Here is a 17,058-nt window from a genome sequence, read left to right on the forward strand (position 1 = left end):
CACGCTGCGTTTTTTCTCCTCAAGAAAATGCTTTGTGAAGATTTTCTTGAGAAAATGTGCATGTCACTTCTTTTCCGCAGGTACCTGCGGTATTTCACTCCATTCACTGTAGTGTAATCGCGAAATTCCGGGGGTATACCGCAGGTAGCAAATGATGTGCGGTATACCCCCGGTATAGCCGCGATTTACCTGCGGTAATGCTCATCGCTGTCTGCGGTTTTGCAGGAAGTGATGTCATTATGCCAGGAAGAGGAAGCGGAGCAGAGTAAACACACACACGTCACACTCCCTGGACGCCGCACAGAAGCACTTCCATGTGACCTCCAGGTGCCCGTGCAGTCTGTGTCCCGCTCCAGCCTCGCGGCTGCCTGCACTGCAGTGTCAGTGTCTGCCTGCATTGTCAGCAGCTTCTCACGCTGCAGTGCGTGCAGCCGCGCGGATGACGGACGCTGCTGTCAGGAGGTGAGATGAGATCATTACCTGCTGTGACGATCTCCTGCCTCCTGACGTCACCGCTGTCACTGCGCTGTCACTGCCGTCTATGCCCGCGGCCCGAGACGGTCACTGGCGGTGACGTCACGGGCTCTCGCGATACTGCTGAAAACGCGGCGGGCATAGAAGGCAGTGACAGCGCTTATGGCAGGACTGCAGGAGATCATCACAGCAGGAAATGATCTCATCTAACCTCCTGATGGCAGCGCTCGCCATCCCCTGCAGTGACCTGGGATGACCTATTGATGTTAGCTCAGGTCACTGCATTGCTCTCCCAGCCAATGGGGAATCTTCATTGGCTGGGACAGTGACTATGGTATGGATTGTCGTGGGACCCCCCCCCCCCCCCCGCCTTATTGGATTACGCCGGACCCGGATTTGATTGTTCTTGTCAATAAATTGGTGAAAGAGGGAATGTGGGGAGTGTTTTTTCAAATAAAATTTTTTTTTGTTGTCTATTTTTTATTTCTTACTGACTGGGTTGGTGATGTCTGGTATCTGATAGACGCGTGACATCACTAACCCCAGGGCTTGATGCCAGGTGACATTACACATCTGGCATCAACCCCATATATTACCCAGTTTGCCACCGCACCAGGGCAACAGGGATGAGTTGGGGCAAAGCTCCAGGATTGGCACGTCTAATGGATGCACCACTTCTGGGGCGGCTGCAGCCTGCTATTTTTAGGCTGGGGAGCGTCCAATAACAGTGGACCTCCCTAGTCTGAGAATATCAGATGCCAGTTGTCCACTTCACCTTGGCTGGTGATCCAATTTGGGGGGGGACCCCACGTTTTTTGTTTTTAATTATTTATTTAATGTAAAACAACAGCGTGGGGTGCCCTCTGTTTTGGATTAACCAGCCAAGGTGAAGCTGCCAGCTGTGGTCTGCAGGCTGCAGCCGTCTGCTTTACCCTACCTGGCTACAAAAGATACGTGGGCTCCCCCCCTCATTTTTTTTGTAATTATTTATTTATTTTTTGGCTAAATACAAGGCTAGGCACCCTTTAGGGCCACATGAAAGTCACTAAAGGGTACCAGCTTAGAATATGCAGGGGGTGGGACATCATATAGGTCTCTCTCATCTATCTATTCATCTATCCCTCTTTCCCTCTATCCATTATCTGTCTATCGATTATCTATATTATTTATTGCAGTTCAGGGACCACCTGCGGAAAAACCGCGGCAAAATCGCATGCGTTTTTCCCGCGGTTTTGGTGCGTTTTTTTACCGCAGGTGCGGTAATCTTCAACTCCCAGAAGTTTCTCAAGAAATTTTCTTGAGAAAAATCACTTTTCTAGTGCACATAGCCTGATATACACACCAAAACGTGTCATAGGGCTCAACTAGCCTATCCAGTAAATCCAGTTGTTTTTTTACCATGAGAGCCTCTAGTTATAAATGCTGCTAGGGAGCTTACACATCAAAGGCCATAAGGCTACGTTCCCACGATCAGAATCTGTTGAGTATTTGACGCTGCAAAATTTTTGCACCATATCCACACCTTAATTTACTTGCGTTTTTTATGCTGCCTTTTTTGTCTCTGATGCATCATTCTATAAATAAAGCTTTTTTTGTTTCGGTAACTACCTGGTATTGACATAATTAGGTGCGGATTACATGTGTTTTTGAAGCGTTTCCGCCGCTAATATTGTCTATGGAGACCATGCGCAATGGAAGTTCCCCATTATTACCCAAAACAGAGAGCTTTCAATAGACGCCACACAATTATAAAAGGGTTATTCCCATCTTGATAGATGGATATCATTGTATAGGGCTTGTAAATACAAATCACTTTTGTAATTTACTGCCAATTAAAATTGAGCCATTCTTGAGATATTAACTTTTAATTTACAGCTTGTTGCTGCTAGACAGCAGGTGTGCAGCGCTAACAAGCTCTTTTCTATTGAGCTTGTGAGTGCTGATTTAAAGAGGACCTGTCACTTGCTTAAAAAATGTTAAAAACACGAGTTATACCTCTTGTAAAAGTCCCTGTGCTCGCCTGATTATCGCTATATTGCAGAAATATTAACATTTGCTTATTCTGGAGATCAGTATGTGAAATCTCTACTTGTAGTTCAACTGGGTGTTTGTTCAGGGTCTTTTCTGGGGGCGTGCCCTTTCACCCCTCTCTCCCAGATGCTGCCAATCAGAGCTCCGTGTCTAAAACTACTTGATAAGCTGCTGAACTGTGATTGGCAGCATCTGGGAGAGAGGGGCGAAAGGACACGCCCCCCAGAAAAGACTCTGCTTGTAGTGTAACAGGGTATTTGTTCAGAGATTTCACATACTGATCTCCAGAATAAACCATGTTAATATCTATGCAACGGAGCGACCTAGAGCTAAAACAGAAAAGAGCGGCAGAATCAGAGGGGTTTGGGTATTAACTTTTTAGCAAGTCACAGGTCCATTACAGCTGGCCAAGATCACTTGAGTACTCTTTTACATCCTCATCCTACACAGGTCAAGTTCAGAGCTTACAAGTGAGACATCAGCGGTCATCAGTCACCTAAAGAACAAGCTATAAACAAGGAGACTCCAGAATGGCTGCAAAGTTTAATAAAGCAGCAAATTGCAATAGTGGTTTCTCGCAAAACCAAACAAAAAAAATAAATAAATGTCATATTGAGCTTTGGTATTGCGGTGTAACTACACATAAGTGAATGTAGTTGAGGTTCAATATCAAGCACAATCCAAAAATATGAGTGACGCCGATTGTGCTTGAAAACCGCCATGCCTTTTCAATCAGACAACCTATTTAAATGTAATCTGTCATGCTTTTGTGTTTTGTTTTTTTTTAGTTATTAATATTGGGCATACAGGTGGCATAAAGGTGAAATTAGCCTTAGCTGAATGTCTCCTGGATGAGGGAACGTTTGGTAAAAATCCTCTCATGTCTTCCAGGCTATGGGGGTGTGCACTGCCTGAAGATAAGCCTGCTTCCGGTCTTCATTATACAGGATTCTTCCTCCCTGGTGTCCCTGTAATGTCAGGAGTGTGGCCGGAAACCCCGCGCCTGCGAATTCTGCGTGCTGTCCCTTCCTTCACTGTTCCGCACTTCCGTGGGCACAGTGACTCGCCCACCCCAGGGCTATGGGACACCCGATGCCGGGCCGGACTAGTCCGGGGGACGTCAGTGGTGGCTGAGCCCGACTCCGTACCCTGGTGGGGTCAATTAATATGGCTTCAGTGGGGGTGATTAAAGTTTATATTTGTCGTGACGCCACCTGTGGTTTGCGGCTATTAAGCCGCCACTGCTGTATGAGGCCTCCGGGGTGATGGAACGGCAGCAATGGTGGTACTGCTCCCCACAGGTGGAGCGGTGCCCCGGGGCAACAGTTGGTGCTTGTAAGTGTCGATGGTGTGATAGAAGTCTATGCAGGCGACAATAACAGACAACACCAGAGGGTGCAATTCCAAGGTCTTTACTCACAGTTCCTGGGCTGCAGCACACTGGTGCCTTTGGGCGGCTGGAACCCACTGTCAGGGACCTCCGCCGATCCTGGGTAGATCCTGGAGTGAAAGCCGATGCACCCCTCTATTGTGTCTCTGTCTTCAGCTGTCTCCTTAAGCCTTGCCCTTGCTGGATGAACCTGGCTCGGCCTCCACTACAGCCTCCGGGCCGGGGGCTCGCCTGTCTGTTATTTACCCCCTTTCTGAAGGTTCTGCTGTGGGCTGTGGCCCGGGGAGTTTGCAACTTTCCCTGGGCCTCGGTTTTTACTTCCGGAGATGACTTCTCCTCTGGTTTCTAGGGACCGTCCCCTGTGCGCAGCTTGATCCCTCCACTGAATGACTTTGTGGAACAGGCCCTGCGCTCGTAAGCCTTGCAGTGGCCCTGGAATCCCTTCTTTTCTCTGCTTGGTGTCACCTGGACCCTCTGAGTCCCAGGGTCTTCACCAGGAAGCGTCACTTTCTTTCCTTGCTCCTGTCTGACTAGAGCTCTATCCTCAGCTCCCTTCTCTGCCTCCCGCAGACTCTCTTCTCTCTCTCTAACCTTGATCTTCCTTCTTTTCTCTACCCTCGGGTGGCTCCTCCCACCCATGCAGTTGCTAAGCTGTACCCTATAGGAGCAGGGATGGGTCTTACGGCCCATCCCAGCATGCAGCATGGGAGGGTTGCTGCCACTGTCCCTGGTCCCAGTGTGTACCTAACAATGTGTGTAGTGTAGATTTGCCTGGGGACCGGCGTTCACTCCTTTCCTTACCCAGGATGGGACATCACACCTCTGTGTGTGGCGCCCCTGAGGCTTCCGTCGCCACAAGAACATTGCACCCCAGCCAGTTTTTAAATTTGCGCCAGGGAGTGACTGCTACTTCACAGTGCAGGGAGGGAAGGCAGGCGCAAGATTTCTGGCCGCGCACCTGACATCACAGGGACTCTAAAGAACAGGGGAGGAATCCTGTAAATTGAAGACTATCTCCCGGGGAGCACACGCCCCATAGCCTGGAATGTATACAAGAAGATTTTCCCATAAGACCCTCATCCAGGAGGCATACAGGCATGGTTAATTTCACCTTTATGACACCTGTATGCCCATACTAATAACAAAAAAAAAAATGCAAAAAAAGGGTGGCCGATTCCCTTTAACAACATATATGTGACATCCTGAACAATTATGGTACTTTACAAGACTCACTATATCTCTTTGGTCCGTCTTCCAAGCAAAAAGTGATGGTCAACATAGCGTCATCTTCGAAGAACTCTGTGGTGAAGGCGTCCCACCAGAGATTGTCACATTCCTATAGATGGAAGGTGGGATTAGTTACTGTCTTCACAGTTCGGAACCAAAATAAAAAGTATAGAAAAATGCAAAACAAAACAAAAAAAACAAAAAAAAAAAAAAACCCCCAAAACTTTGTGATACGACGTCCTACCTCCGTCCAATTTTGCAGACGTTTGTTCAGTTCAAATATTCTGTAGTCTGTCTGGTTCCCATACGGCGTATGTCTCCTGTTAGCAGAACGAAAAGAAACTTACAACAAGCTTCTCTGGATCAGAACAGACCATCCTAGACGGTTACCAAAGAGGACGCTTGTATCATGCATTGCGTCCTTAAAGGGTTTTTCCATTTTCATCATTTTATGCCTGGTAAGAGAATAACTCCACCCACTGTGGGTGGACATGTGGACAAATGGAAACATCCAAGAGCGACTAAGCGATGCCGTTTTCATAATTCCCAAGTCCATTTCTTTCTAGATGACTTGCGCAAACGGCGTCACTCAGCTGCTTTTTGAGGTTTCCTTGGCTCCGCCTCTAGTGGTCACTGCCTGGCTGTAGTTATTGAAAAACCCTTTAAATCTTGCACTAGGTATAATCATCACAAACCGCACAACCATAAATCAGTTTATAAGATGGTTCTAAGTCTCATTAATTCGGTCGTCAAAACATTTCAGACAGATTTGACCTTTAACTATTTCTGCTATGTGCTGTGATACATAGAGGGGGGAAAAAGCTACTAAATGTTTATGGAAACACTATTGCAAAAATTAAATTTTTTTTGCCCAAAATTTTATGCATTTAAGAAAAGAAAAAGAAAGAAGAAAAAAGGAAAGCCCCACGTGTCGCCCTATCGTCGTGGAACCTTGTGTGGATTACGTCGGACCTGCAGGGGTGTTTTGGGGGTTAATAAAGTGGTGAAAGAGGGTGGCTTATTTGTCTTCTATATTTCTAATAAAAGAACACAAACACTGAAAAAAATCCTTTAAGTATTTCTTATCACTTACAGATTAGTAATGGGGGAGGGGGGGTGTCTAAGATGCCTCCATTACTAATCTAGGGCTTAGTGGCAGCTGTGAGCTGACATTGACCCCTTATTACCCCTACACCAGAGCAATTGAGAAGAGGCGGGTAAAGTGCCAAGACTGTTGCATCTATAAGGTGCAACAATTCCTGGTGGCTGCTATTTTTACGCTGGGGTGGCTCAATAAGTATGGGTCTCCTCACCCTAAGAATACCAGCCCCCAGCTGTCGGCTTTATCATGGCTGGGTAAGAAAATGGGGGGGGGGGGGACCGCATGCGGTTTCTTTATTTATTTTGTAAATAATTATTTAAAAGCCGCACGCGGTTCCTCTTATTTTGATGCGCAGCCAAGATAAGCGCACAGCTGGGGGCTGCAGCCTGTATCTGTATGCTTTATCTGTGCTAGGTATCATAATATGGGGGGACCCTACACCAATTGTCTTATTTATTTTTACACCGTGATAGTGACTTGCAGACAGCGTCTGTGATTGGTTGCAGACGCGCCCCAGCCTGTGTGACAGCATCTGACTGCAACCAATCACAAACGCTTGGACGGCCGGTGGGCGGGGAAAGCAGTGCATATGGATGAGCAATAATGAGCTGCCCCGGAAGTGAAGAGTCCACATGAGCAGTCTACAGCTGTGCCAGAGCCTCGATGAGTATGAAGCACTTGCTTCATTTTCTTTATTTTATTTCCCGGATCAGTAGCCAGAATTCCCGGAGAACTCCGGGTCCAGCACTCGGGTACATTTGAAACCACGCGGATCCGGACTTTTACAGTCGGGGTCCGCTCATCACTACTCACGAATGTAAATATATTACTATAGATAAGTTAGGGAAGATTTGTCAGGCAGTAATCAGTTACACGTGTCGCATCTCTGGCGGAATTAATCAGATTTTCTTAAAAATAAAATAAATTCTCCTAAATTTCAATGCGGTGTATATATAAGTGTAAGAAGCAAAAAGATCTTAAAAAGCACATACCCTATCCCAGGCTCCAGATATGTGGGAGGATACATCGGAGTCGGTCTAATGACATAAAAACAGATTTTAATTTTATTTTTTTTATAAGCAGCAATTGCAGACAAAAGTGAATTACTCAGTATAGCCGAATCACTTCTAAAAAGGCACCTCATTAAAATGGCCATCCTTCTGATCAAATTTCCAATTTGAGAAGTCAGAAACAGAAAATTAAATAAGGAGGTTTGTGTGTTACATATATTTTTAAAACATATGGACGAGTTTGGCCAGTATAGTCTATTGTGTTTGGAAAGCTTTACAACAACAGGTAACATCTGTACACAGCTGATAGAAGGAGCAGGTGAGCTGTAACCTTTCACAATGACCTTTGCACATACTCATTAGAGGCTTTAATACATAAAGTTAGGGGCGGGGTCTGACTATTGTGGTTAATCTATATGTTAAAGTCCTGGACAACCCCTTTCAGGAAATTCACAACGATCACCTCTTCTTAGTATAGTACAACCCTTGGCAAAAATTATGGACTCTCCTGGCTCTGAAGATGTTCATTCAGTTGTTGAGTTTTGTGCCATGTCTGTGATAAGCTTTTTTTAAGCAAAAGTAAAGTAATTTCAAATGGAAACTTTCTGGCTTTAAGAAACCCTAAAAAAAATAAAATCATGAAAACAATGTGCTAGCTAGTACCTGTTACTTTATAAGACCAAACAGGGGGTAAATTATAGAATCACTCAATTATGAGGTACAAAATTATGGAATCATAAACAAAAACAAAAGAACCCTCCAATACATCACTAGTATTTTGTTGCACCCCCTCTAGCTTTTATAACAGCTTGCAGTCTGAGGCATGGACTTAATGAGTGACAAACAGGACTCTTCATCAATCTGGCTCCAGCTTTCTCTGATTGCTGTTGCCAGATCAGCTTTGCAGGTTGGAGCCTTGTCATGAACCATTTTCTTCAACTTCCACCAGGATTGAGATCCGGACTATTTGCAGGCCATGACATTGACCTTATGTGTCTTCTTTCAAAGAATATTTCACAGTTTTTGCTCTATGTCAGGATGCATTATCTTCATAAATTATTTCATCATCCCCAACCACCCTTTCTATTGATAGGATAAGAAAAAGTGTCCAAAATTTTAATGTAAACTTGACTGTTATTACATCTTCAATAAATGTCCATCTCCCCAGTGCATTTACCTGACATGCAGCCCCATACCATCAATGACTGTGGAAATTTACATGTTCTCTTCAGGCAGTCCTCTTTATATTCTTTAGCTTTTCTGTATGTAAATCTCATTTCCTTTAGGCGGTTTCTTACAGTTCGGTCACAGACATTCACTCCAGTTTCCTGCCATTCGTTCCTCATTTGTTTTGTTGTGCATTTCCTGTTTTGGAGACATATTGCTTTAACTTTCCTGTCTTCACACTTTGAGGTCTTCATTGGTCTACCAGTATGTTTCCCTTTAACAACCTTCCCATGTTTGTATTTGGTCCAGATTTTAGACAGCTGACTGTGAACCACCACCATCTTTTGCAACATTGCGTGATGATTTACCCTCTTAAGAGTTTGATAATCCTCTCCTTTGTTTCAATTGACATCGCTCGTGTTAAGAGCCATGATTCATGTCAGTCCACTTGGTGCAACAGCTCTACAAGGTGTGATCACTCCTTTTTAGATGCAGACTAACGAGCAGATCTTATTTGATGCAGGTGTTAGTTTTGGAAATAAAAATTTACAGGGAGATTTCATTATTTCTACCTCATTAGTGATTCCATAATTTTTACCCCTGTTTGGTCTTGAAAATAGTCGTTACTGGCTGCACATTATGTTTTCATGATTTTTTTTAGTGTTTCCTAAAGCCAGAAAGTTACCATTTGAAATGATTTTAATTATGTGCCGTCTGTGATCTGATTTTTGTAAACAACTAAAAGAACATCCTCAGAGACAGGTGAGTCCATTTTTCCCAGGGGTTGTATATAATGTCTGATCCGATTGTGGAGGTGCAACACCCTTGCCTATCAGTGTTGCTGCCTCTGGGAACTACTCAGTTGTCAAGCTACACAACACAGCTCCATCAACGGAATAGTGGCAGCAGCCAGGTACTGCACCTTCGCCCCAGATATGCAGTAACCAGCCATGGCCACTATGCAGTTGATGGTCTGTGTTGTGCAGCTCCATAATTGAGTAGTTCCAGCCATCGGCGGTTGGACCAGGAACAACTGATCGGCAGGGGTGTTGGGTGTCGCACCCTCAACAATCATAAATTGACAACCTATCCAAAGCATAGGTCATCAATGTTAAACTCCCAGACAACCCCTTTCAGAATAAAAAGAAAAAGCCCCAGGTGTATTGTTTTAATTAGGTTTTAATATAAATTGTCAATAAAGTCTTTATTTTTATATATTGGGTGTGCTGTTTGTATATGCAGTGTCTTTCGCTCCAGAGCTCACATTACTACGCACTGCATGTAATAGCACCCCGTTTTTTAATATATTTATTGCTGTGCACCTTATAACCATAAAAAAAAGCCCCAATGACAGATAAAAAATAAAAATAAAAATAAAATAATAATAAATAATATTTTCATACAAAATTATACAAATAAAAAAATACCCAAACTTTCTTTCAAAAAATGCTTGCAACACAAAAACCTGATTTAAAACAATAGGTAATTTTCTTATTATACCTTTAATTTAACCATACTGGTCATTAGTTGTTGTGGAAGAAAGGTATTTTGTGATTAAAGAGGGTGTGCAAAGATGGATTACCTTTTAAAAAATATAAAAACACACACACACACACACACACACACACACACACACACACACACACTCATTAGTTACGTAATTCTTCCTCTATTGAGATCCCAAATAAAACCAAAGTGGATCATACACAAGATAGTTATCTGACAATCGTGGATTCGGTAATCTTGCCTAAACCGCCAATGAAAATACTCAATCTTTATCAAACCCAGGTTTACTGCAATGAGGAAAGGACAACGGCCGGCACCAAAGAATAAGGCATGGTGGACATTATATTCCCAATATTAGGAAATACAATCGAGTGGGCACACAAATATGGTTAAAGAGCACAACATCCACCACTGCTACAATGTAACAGTAAATGCCACTTTACACGCAACGACATCGCTAACGAGATGCCGTTGGGGGGGGTCACAGAATTCGTGACGCACATCCTGCCTCGTTAGCGACATCGTTGCGTGTGAAACGCACAAACGACCGTTAACGATCAAAATTACTTTCCATTCCCCAAATATCGTTGCTGTTGCAGGAGGCAGGTTGTTTGTCGTTCCTGCGGCTCCACACATCGCTATGTGTGACACTGCAGAAACAACGAACATCTCCTTACCTGCGGCCGCCCGCAATGAGGAAGGAAGGAGGTGGGTGGCAAGTTCCGGCCGCTCATCTACGCCTCTCCTCTGCTATTGGGCGGCCGCTTAGTGATGCCGAACGAACCGCCCCCTTAAGGGAGATATTGTTCGGTGTCTCCAGCGACGTCGCTAAGCAGGTAAGTGCGTGAGACGCTGCTGTAGCGATATTGTTCGCTACGGCAGCGATCAGCCCCCCATGACGAAACAGCGACGTGGGCGGGTGCTATCGCGCACAACATCGCTAGCAATCGCTAGTGATGCCGCAGCGTGTAAAGCACCCTTAAGAGAAGGCACAAAGTGAAACGCTTTCACAATCTTATTCTAGCTCCGGTAAACAGATGGTAACCACAAATGAACCACTCGGCTGAGAACGGTCACCCAATAAGAAGCATAACATGCAGTTTTGTACCCTACAACAATGTACAAAAATAGAGATTTAAAAAAAATAAAATAAAAATAAAAAAATATAATATATATATATATATATATATATATATATATATATATATATATATATATATATATATATATATATATATATATATATATATATATATATATATATATATATATATAAAAACTTCAGTATGAAACTAGAATGGGATCACATCTGCTTTGGAGGCTCGTGACGGATTCTGGAATTTTTCTGGATCATCTAGTGCCACATCCTGCACAATGTTTTCCGATGAGACCATCTCACGATATCAGGGGTTTGACCGACTGAAGACTAATGTGTACGGAGGCTCTTGCTCTTCCACCATAAGCATCCCATAACCATAAGGATTTTTGGGCCAGATTCTAATGTATTGGTATTATGGATCAAGGAAAAAGAAAAGCCATCCACAGCACTCTCAATTGCATGAACTAAAAAAAAAAATTAAAATTTAAGAACTGTGGCAAGAAAAAAAAAAAAATCTAAAAAAATGAAGCGACAGATTACTGGGTTGCAAAAAAAAAAAAAAAATCAGGCGTTTAAGTTCCCCATTGACTTCCATTATATTTGGGTACTCAAGTCACACACATTTGAGCATCCAGCTGCTAGTTACGAGTACCCAGCACCCGAGCATGGTAGTGCCCGCTCATCACTAGTTACGAGTACAGAGCACCTGAGCATGGTAGTGTGACACCCTGGACTAATCAGGTCATCCCAGGTGGTCACACACACACACATCACCCCCCACCCCGAGTAGGTGACAGCAGCCAACCAAGAAACCCTTGTCACCACCCCCCAGGTTTGATGTCCACACCAGGGGGCAGAGCCAGGCAGTTGGCTCCGCCCACCGAGGAGTTCACAGGCCTGGAGGCGGGAAAGACACAGAAGTTGTAGAGCAGTGTAGAGAGTAGCCTTGACAGTGAAGGAGGGAGGACGAGTTCAAGGGCAGACCTGTGACCAGTCCTGCCGAGAGTCTACTCAGGTGGCTGGGTCGGAGCCCAGTCACCTTTGGCAAGGAGGCAGACTGTGGTGACCGACTGCAGGAGCTGGGATTACAGCCAGTGGAACCGTAGGGACCGGGGTCGGGCGGTGGCCCTCCGGTACCGAACCAGGGAACCGATTGGAAACCGGAGCACCAGGAGGGGTACTCAGACCCAGTACAAAGCCCCAAACCGACAGGGCCGAGTCAAAGCAACTAATTGAGGACTGGACTTTAGGACCTATCCCACACAAGACCCATTAGAAGAAAACAGCCCAACCATACAGGGTAAAGCCACCGCCAAGGCATAGAGACCCAAAGGGCCAGCGTCTGCGGGCAAGCAGGGCTCTTCCGACAACCAGCAAGCTGGGAAGCGGACTACCGTTGCTTAGGCATAGGAGTCAAACGTTCATATAAAAGGTGCAGGAGAAAGACTGAAACCACCAACCCCTTCAGGGAGAAGCTGCAGCTGGCTGCGGGCCCCATTGATCATCCCGTTTGGTTTACCAGAGACTCCAGTGTATTGTGAGTGAGCACACCAGTGCCTTCGGGCCGCGCACTGCGCCGCACCGCACCAGCATGCACCTGTCCCCACGCCTCAGCACCTCCCTCGGGCCCCCGGGACCATCACTCCCCTACCCATGGAGGTGTCAACACCAAGCTGCGCAACACAGTCCCCGGGAGGCCTAGTTAACAGCAGCGGTGATGTCAATCTATTCACCACAACCCGTGGGTGGCGTCACAAACTTGCATCCCAAACCACCGCGGCCCCGGCCGTGGAACTTCCCCGTCAAGTCCCTGCGTGTAGCGCCAACCCCCTTGCAGAGCGACGTGACCCCCGGGTCTGTGAAAGGCTCGAGCCACCCACCGTATGAGCACAAATCCGAGCGGCTCGGCGGTCGCAGCCGAGCCCGCGGGGCGGTACAATAGTGCTCACTCATCACTAGTTACAAGTACCGAGCACCTGAGCATGGTAGTGCCCGCTCATCACTAGTTACAAGTACTGAGCATGATAGTTCCCACTCATTACTAGTTACGAGTACCGAGCACCCAAGCATGGTAGTGTCCGCTCATTAGTACCACGTTTACCCGAATATAAGACCTCCCCCGAAAATAAGACCTAGCAGAATTTTTTAGGGAGGTTTAAATATAAAACATCCCCCGAAAATAAGCCCTAGTCTCGGTTCAATAATGAAGTGTCCGTGCAGCAGTAAAAAAGGTAAAGACACTGCAGGACACTTCATTATAGGCAGCGGAAACCCGCTAAAGAAAGAAGAGAGAAGACCCCCCCCCCCCCCCCGATCATACTCACCAGAAGCCGACCGGGAGCAGGGGAGCGCATCAAGGTCCTGCGGCGGAACACACACAACCACCACACTACAGATCGCATCCACACACTCACCACATGCAGCGATATCGCTTGCTTCTCGGCGCTCGCAAGGACTTGGGACGCTGTGCACTGCAGTGAGCTTCCAGGACCTGCAGGATGATCACATAGCCGGAAGCAGGTATCTCCAGATGTTGTTTGTGTGTGTGCGTGATAGTACAGGTATGTGCGATATCGCGAGTGTGTGTGTGTGTATGCAATCGGATGTGTGAGTGTCGGCCGGACGCAGGAAGGATGGCGTGCAGCACATCTGCCTGAAGCGCCCACTGGAGATCACAGGGAGGAATGATGTGGAATCTGATGTGAGTGTGTGTATATACACTGTCTGATGTGTGAGTGTGTGTTCTGATGCATGTGTGTCGGTCAGACGCAGAGGAGGGCGACGTGCTGGGAGATCTGGGAGCCATACAGACGCCCGAGGCTGGTAAGTATGACTATCCTAGGAAGGGGGGGGGGGGGCCTGCTTTTTGTTGGAGGTAAACTTACCCCAAAGCATGTCTCCTCGAGATTAAGACACCCCTTGAAAATAAAACCTAGGGGGGGGGGGGGGGGGGAATATAAGACTGTCTTATTTTTGAGGAAACAGGGTAGTTACGAGTACCGAGCCTCAGAGCATGGTAGTGCCCGCTCGTCGCTACAAACAAGGTTTCCATCTAATGGTCTTCATAAAAGGTTGACAGAATTATTTGTTTCCATGGACCAAGGAGTAAAAGGTTTTTTGGGGGTTTTTGATTTTTTTCCTTTTAATCATGGTAAGCTATCATTTCTACCCTACGTGATCTGTAATACCAATGAAATTATGAAGATCGGTGGGGCTTCAACCCAAACCATCAGCAGAATGGAGGAGGCGGCATTGTGACTAGAGTTTAGCGGACTAATGGAAATTTAAGTTTGGCCGAACTTTTAACTAAAGTTTGTTTCGGGACTCGGACTTGACCCTAAACTACAAAGCCCATGTAAGTCAATGGGTAACTGAACTTCTGTGTTGTAAAAAGGTTGTAGTAAGGGCTGCAAAAAGGGGGGTAAGAACAGGAAAATTGCCTTGCAAATATGTGGATAGGGAATAAATAAGAATTTTTGATCACCAGTCAAGATAAGACAGACAGCTGGGGGCTGGTATTATGCTGAGAAGGCCCATGGTTATTCGGCCCTTCTCAGCCAAAAAAAAGCAGCCCACAGCCGCCCCAGAAGTGTCACATCCATTAGATGCGCCAACTCTGGTACTTTGCCACTGCACCAGGGTAAATCGCAAAGAGCTGGGCAAATTGGGGAAATACTTTTGAGGTTGAGGTAAGCTATGAATTAACAGTTGGCATCAAGCGCAGGGTTTAATAATGGAGAGGGGCGCATCTATCAGATACCCCCATTACTAAAACGGCAAGTGTGCACTTTGGGGGGGGAAAGGTGCATTCGAATACAGACTGCCCCACACTCCTTTGTTCACCAATTTATGAAGTGTAAAAAAATCCTTCAACTTCCGAGTAATCCAGGATTTCTTTTGAAAGAATAAATTGGTGAATTGGAAGATTGACGTAATCCAATGGTGTAATGTCCCACGACGCCCATCGAAGCCTATGGAGCTATATTCACAGAAAGACTCCAAACGGTCACTGCTGGTCACGCTCGTGAGAAATTCTGTACCTACAGCTGACCAGCAGTTACCTATGGAGCCTAATTCTGAGAACATTCTCAGAACAAATCTTCATAGGAATAGATGGTCATCATGGGACATTACACCATTGGATTAAGTTGGGACTTCCAGGATTTTATTTCAATTAATAAATTGGTGAATGAGGGCGTATGGGGGAGTCTTTATTTAAATAAACTGTGTGTTTTAACTCTACACTTGCCAGGTTAGTAATGGGGGTGTCTGATAGGTGCCTCTCCATTACTGACCCCTGGGCTTAAGGCCAGCTGTCAATTCACAGCCGAAATCAACCCCAACAGCTGAATGTCACCGCACCAGGGCAAAATCAGGAAGAGCCAGGCAAAGCCTCAAAATTGGAGCATCTAATGGATGCACCACTTCTGGGGTGGCTGCAGGCTGAAATTTTTAGGCTGGGAAGGGCCAAATAACCATGGACCTTCCCAGCCTGATAATACCAGCCCCCAGCTGTCTACCTTGGCTGGTAATCAGATTTTCAAAATATATTAATAATAATAATAATAATAATAATAATAAAATCTGTGAGAGCTCCAGACAACCGGTGTTTGGTACAAACCCTGAACTTTACCGTTTAGGTGAACTCATCATTAATGAAAACCCTTTGGGCAACCTGTGGCCCTAGTGAAACTTGCAGTGGCACCATTATATTATATGTGGAATTTTACTGTAAATAAAAATGACCAAATTGCAGACAAGACAGTGACATTAGATTTGCATACAAGTCTATGGTGACCAGTGTGCAATTTGAGACAGAAAATCCCAAAACTATATTTGTGACTGCTATGCAGTCACGATAGATTGTAGTGCGTCAACAGGGGAAATCATTCAATGCGATGTAACAATGTGACGCTGCCATCTCATTGTTGCACATGTCGCCACGTAGCCCCCGACTTAATGGAAAGCCCCACAAATCTACGTTTAACCCCAGCTACATTTAAAGTAGACAAAACCCACAATATTTCCGAAACAGAAATCCACAATGCGCTCGTTCTTCCGCTTCAGTTAATGTTTTTGCGTATCTGTTGCAAATTTCCACAGCACAAAATTGAAATAACCCACAGCACAGATCCAAAATGTGCGAGTTCACTTTTGTTAAAAACAGTCACGGGCACAGAACCGGGCGCAGCTGATAGTAGAAAGCTACAGAGATATATTAAGGGGGACAGAGCTGCAGTACCAGGCAGTCAGTCAGTCCCCGGCTGGAAGTGCCGCTGTGCCGGTATAAACAATACGGCGGGCGGATCTAGACTCCCGGCTTATTATAGTGATAGGAAAGCATAGTACAGTAATGCACAGGAGACCACTTACCCCACATCTCGATCCAGCATTGTGCCTGGGTGGAAGGGGGAAAGGCGTTGCCGTTGGGGGGCTCCTTTGGCGAGTACAGCTTGAATGATTTGGAGGAACAGCCTGTATTAAAAAGAAAAAGATAAAAAGGTCATATAAATAGTAAATAAAAATAGAATAAAATACATATATTTTACTATCGATTAATGTCGGGCCAGTTTACAGAGATCTTCCAAGGAGAAAAATGGTGTTTGCAGGTGGGAACCTTCAAAGGTCTTTGAAAGTGTGAGAAGAGTATATAGTTATCAAATGCGCAGAAGTTTTAGTAAATAATAATAATATTAATATTATTAATAATATTAATATTATTGTTATTATTATAAAAAAAAAAACAGCAATGGTGTTCAAGTGTACAAAACTGTGCTATATTCTGATAAATTGCATGGACTCAATGCTCCATGTGGATGAGGGAGTCCAGGCCTTCAGGGAGAAAATATTGGGCTGTGTATATCTAATGAGGGGATTTGGGGTATTTTCACAAGGTTTTGGGTTTTTTTGTTTTTTTTTTTTCTAAACATAAGGTTTTGGTGCAGATTCAGCAAACAAAGAAAAAAAAAAAAAAAAAAAAAAAAAAAAAAAGATTCCAGATCTGCTTAGTACAGACTCCTCATGCATTTGAATGAGAAACAAAGCGTGCACA

General features: G+C 45.0%; 1 protein-coding gene across 1 annotated transcript in view; it reads right to left on the reverse strand.

Moving 5' to 3' along the window:
- Nucleotides 1-17,058, reverse strand: part of LDB1 (LIM domain binding 1) — a 239,641-nt gene that overhangs the window by 13,433 nt on the left and 209,150 nt on the right. Inside the window, 4 exon segments of the mRNA XM_075348371.1 lie at nucleotides 5,129-5,231; nucleotides 5,367-5,442; nucleotides 7,217-7,261; nucleotides 16,380-16,481. Coding sequence (XP_075204486.1) covers nucleotides 5,129-5,231; nucleotides 5,367-5,442; nucleotides 7,217-7,261; nucleotides 16,380-16,481 — 326 coding nt within the window.

This window comes from Anomaloglossus baeobatrachus, chromosome 5 (genome assembly GCF_048569485.1).
Source record: "Anomaloglossus baeobatrachus isolate aAnoBae1 chromosome 5, aAnoBae1.hap1, whole genome shotgun sequence".
Classification (NCBI taxonomy): Eukaryota; Metazoa; Chordata; class Amphibia; order Anura; family Aromobatidae; genus Anomaloglossus; species Anomaloglossus baeobatrachus.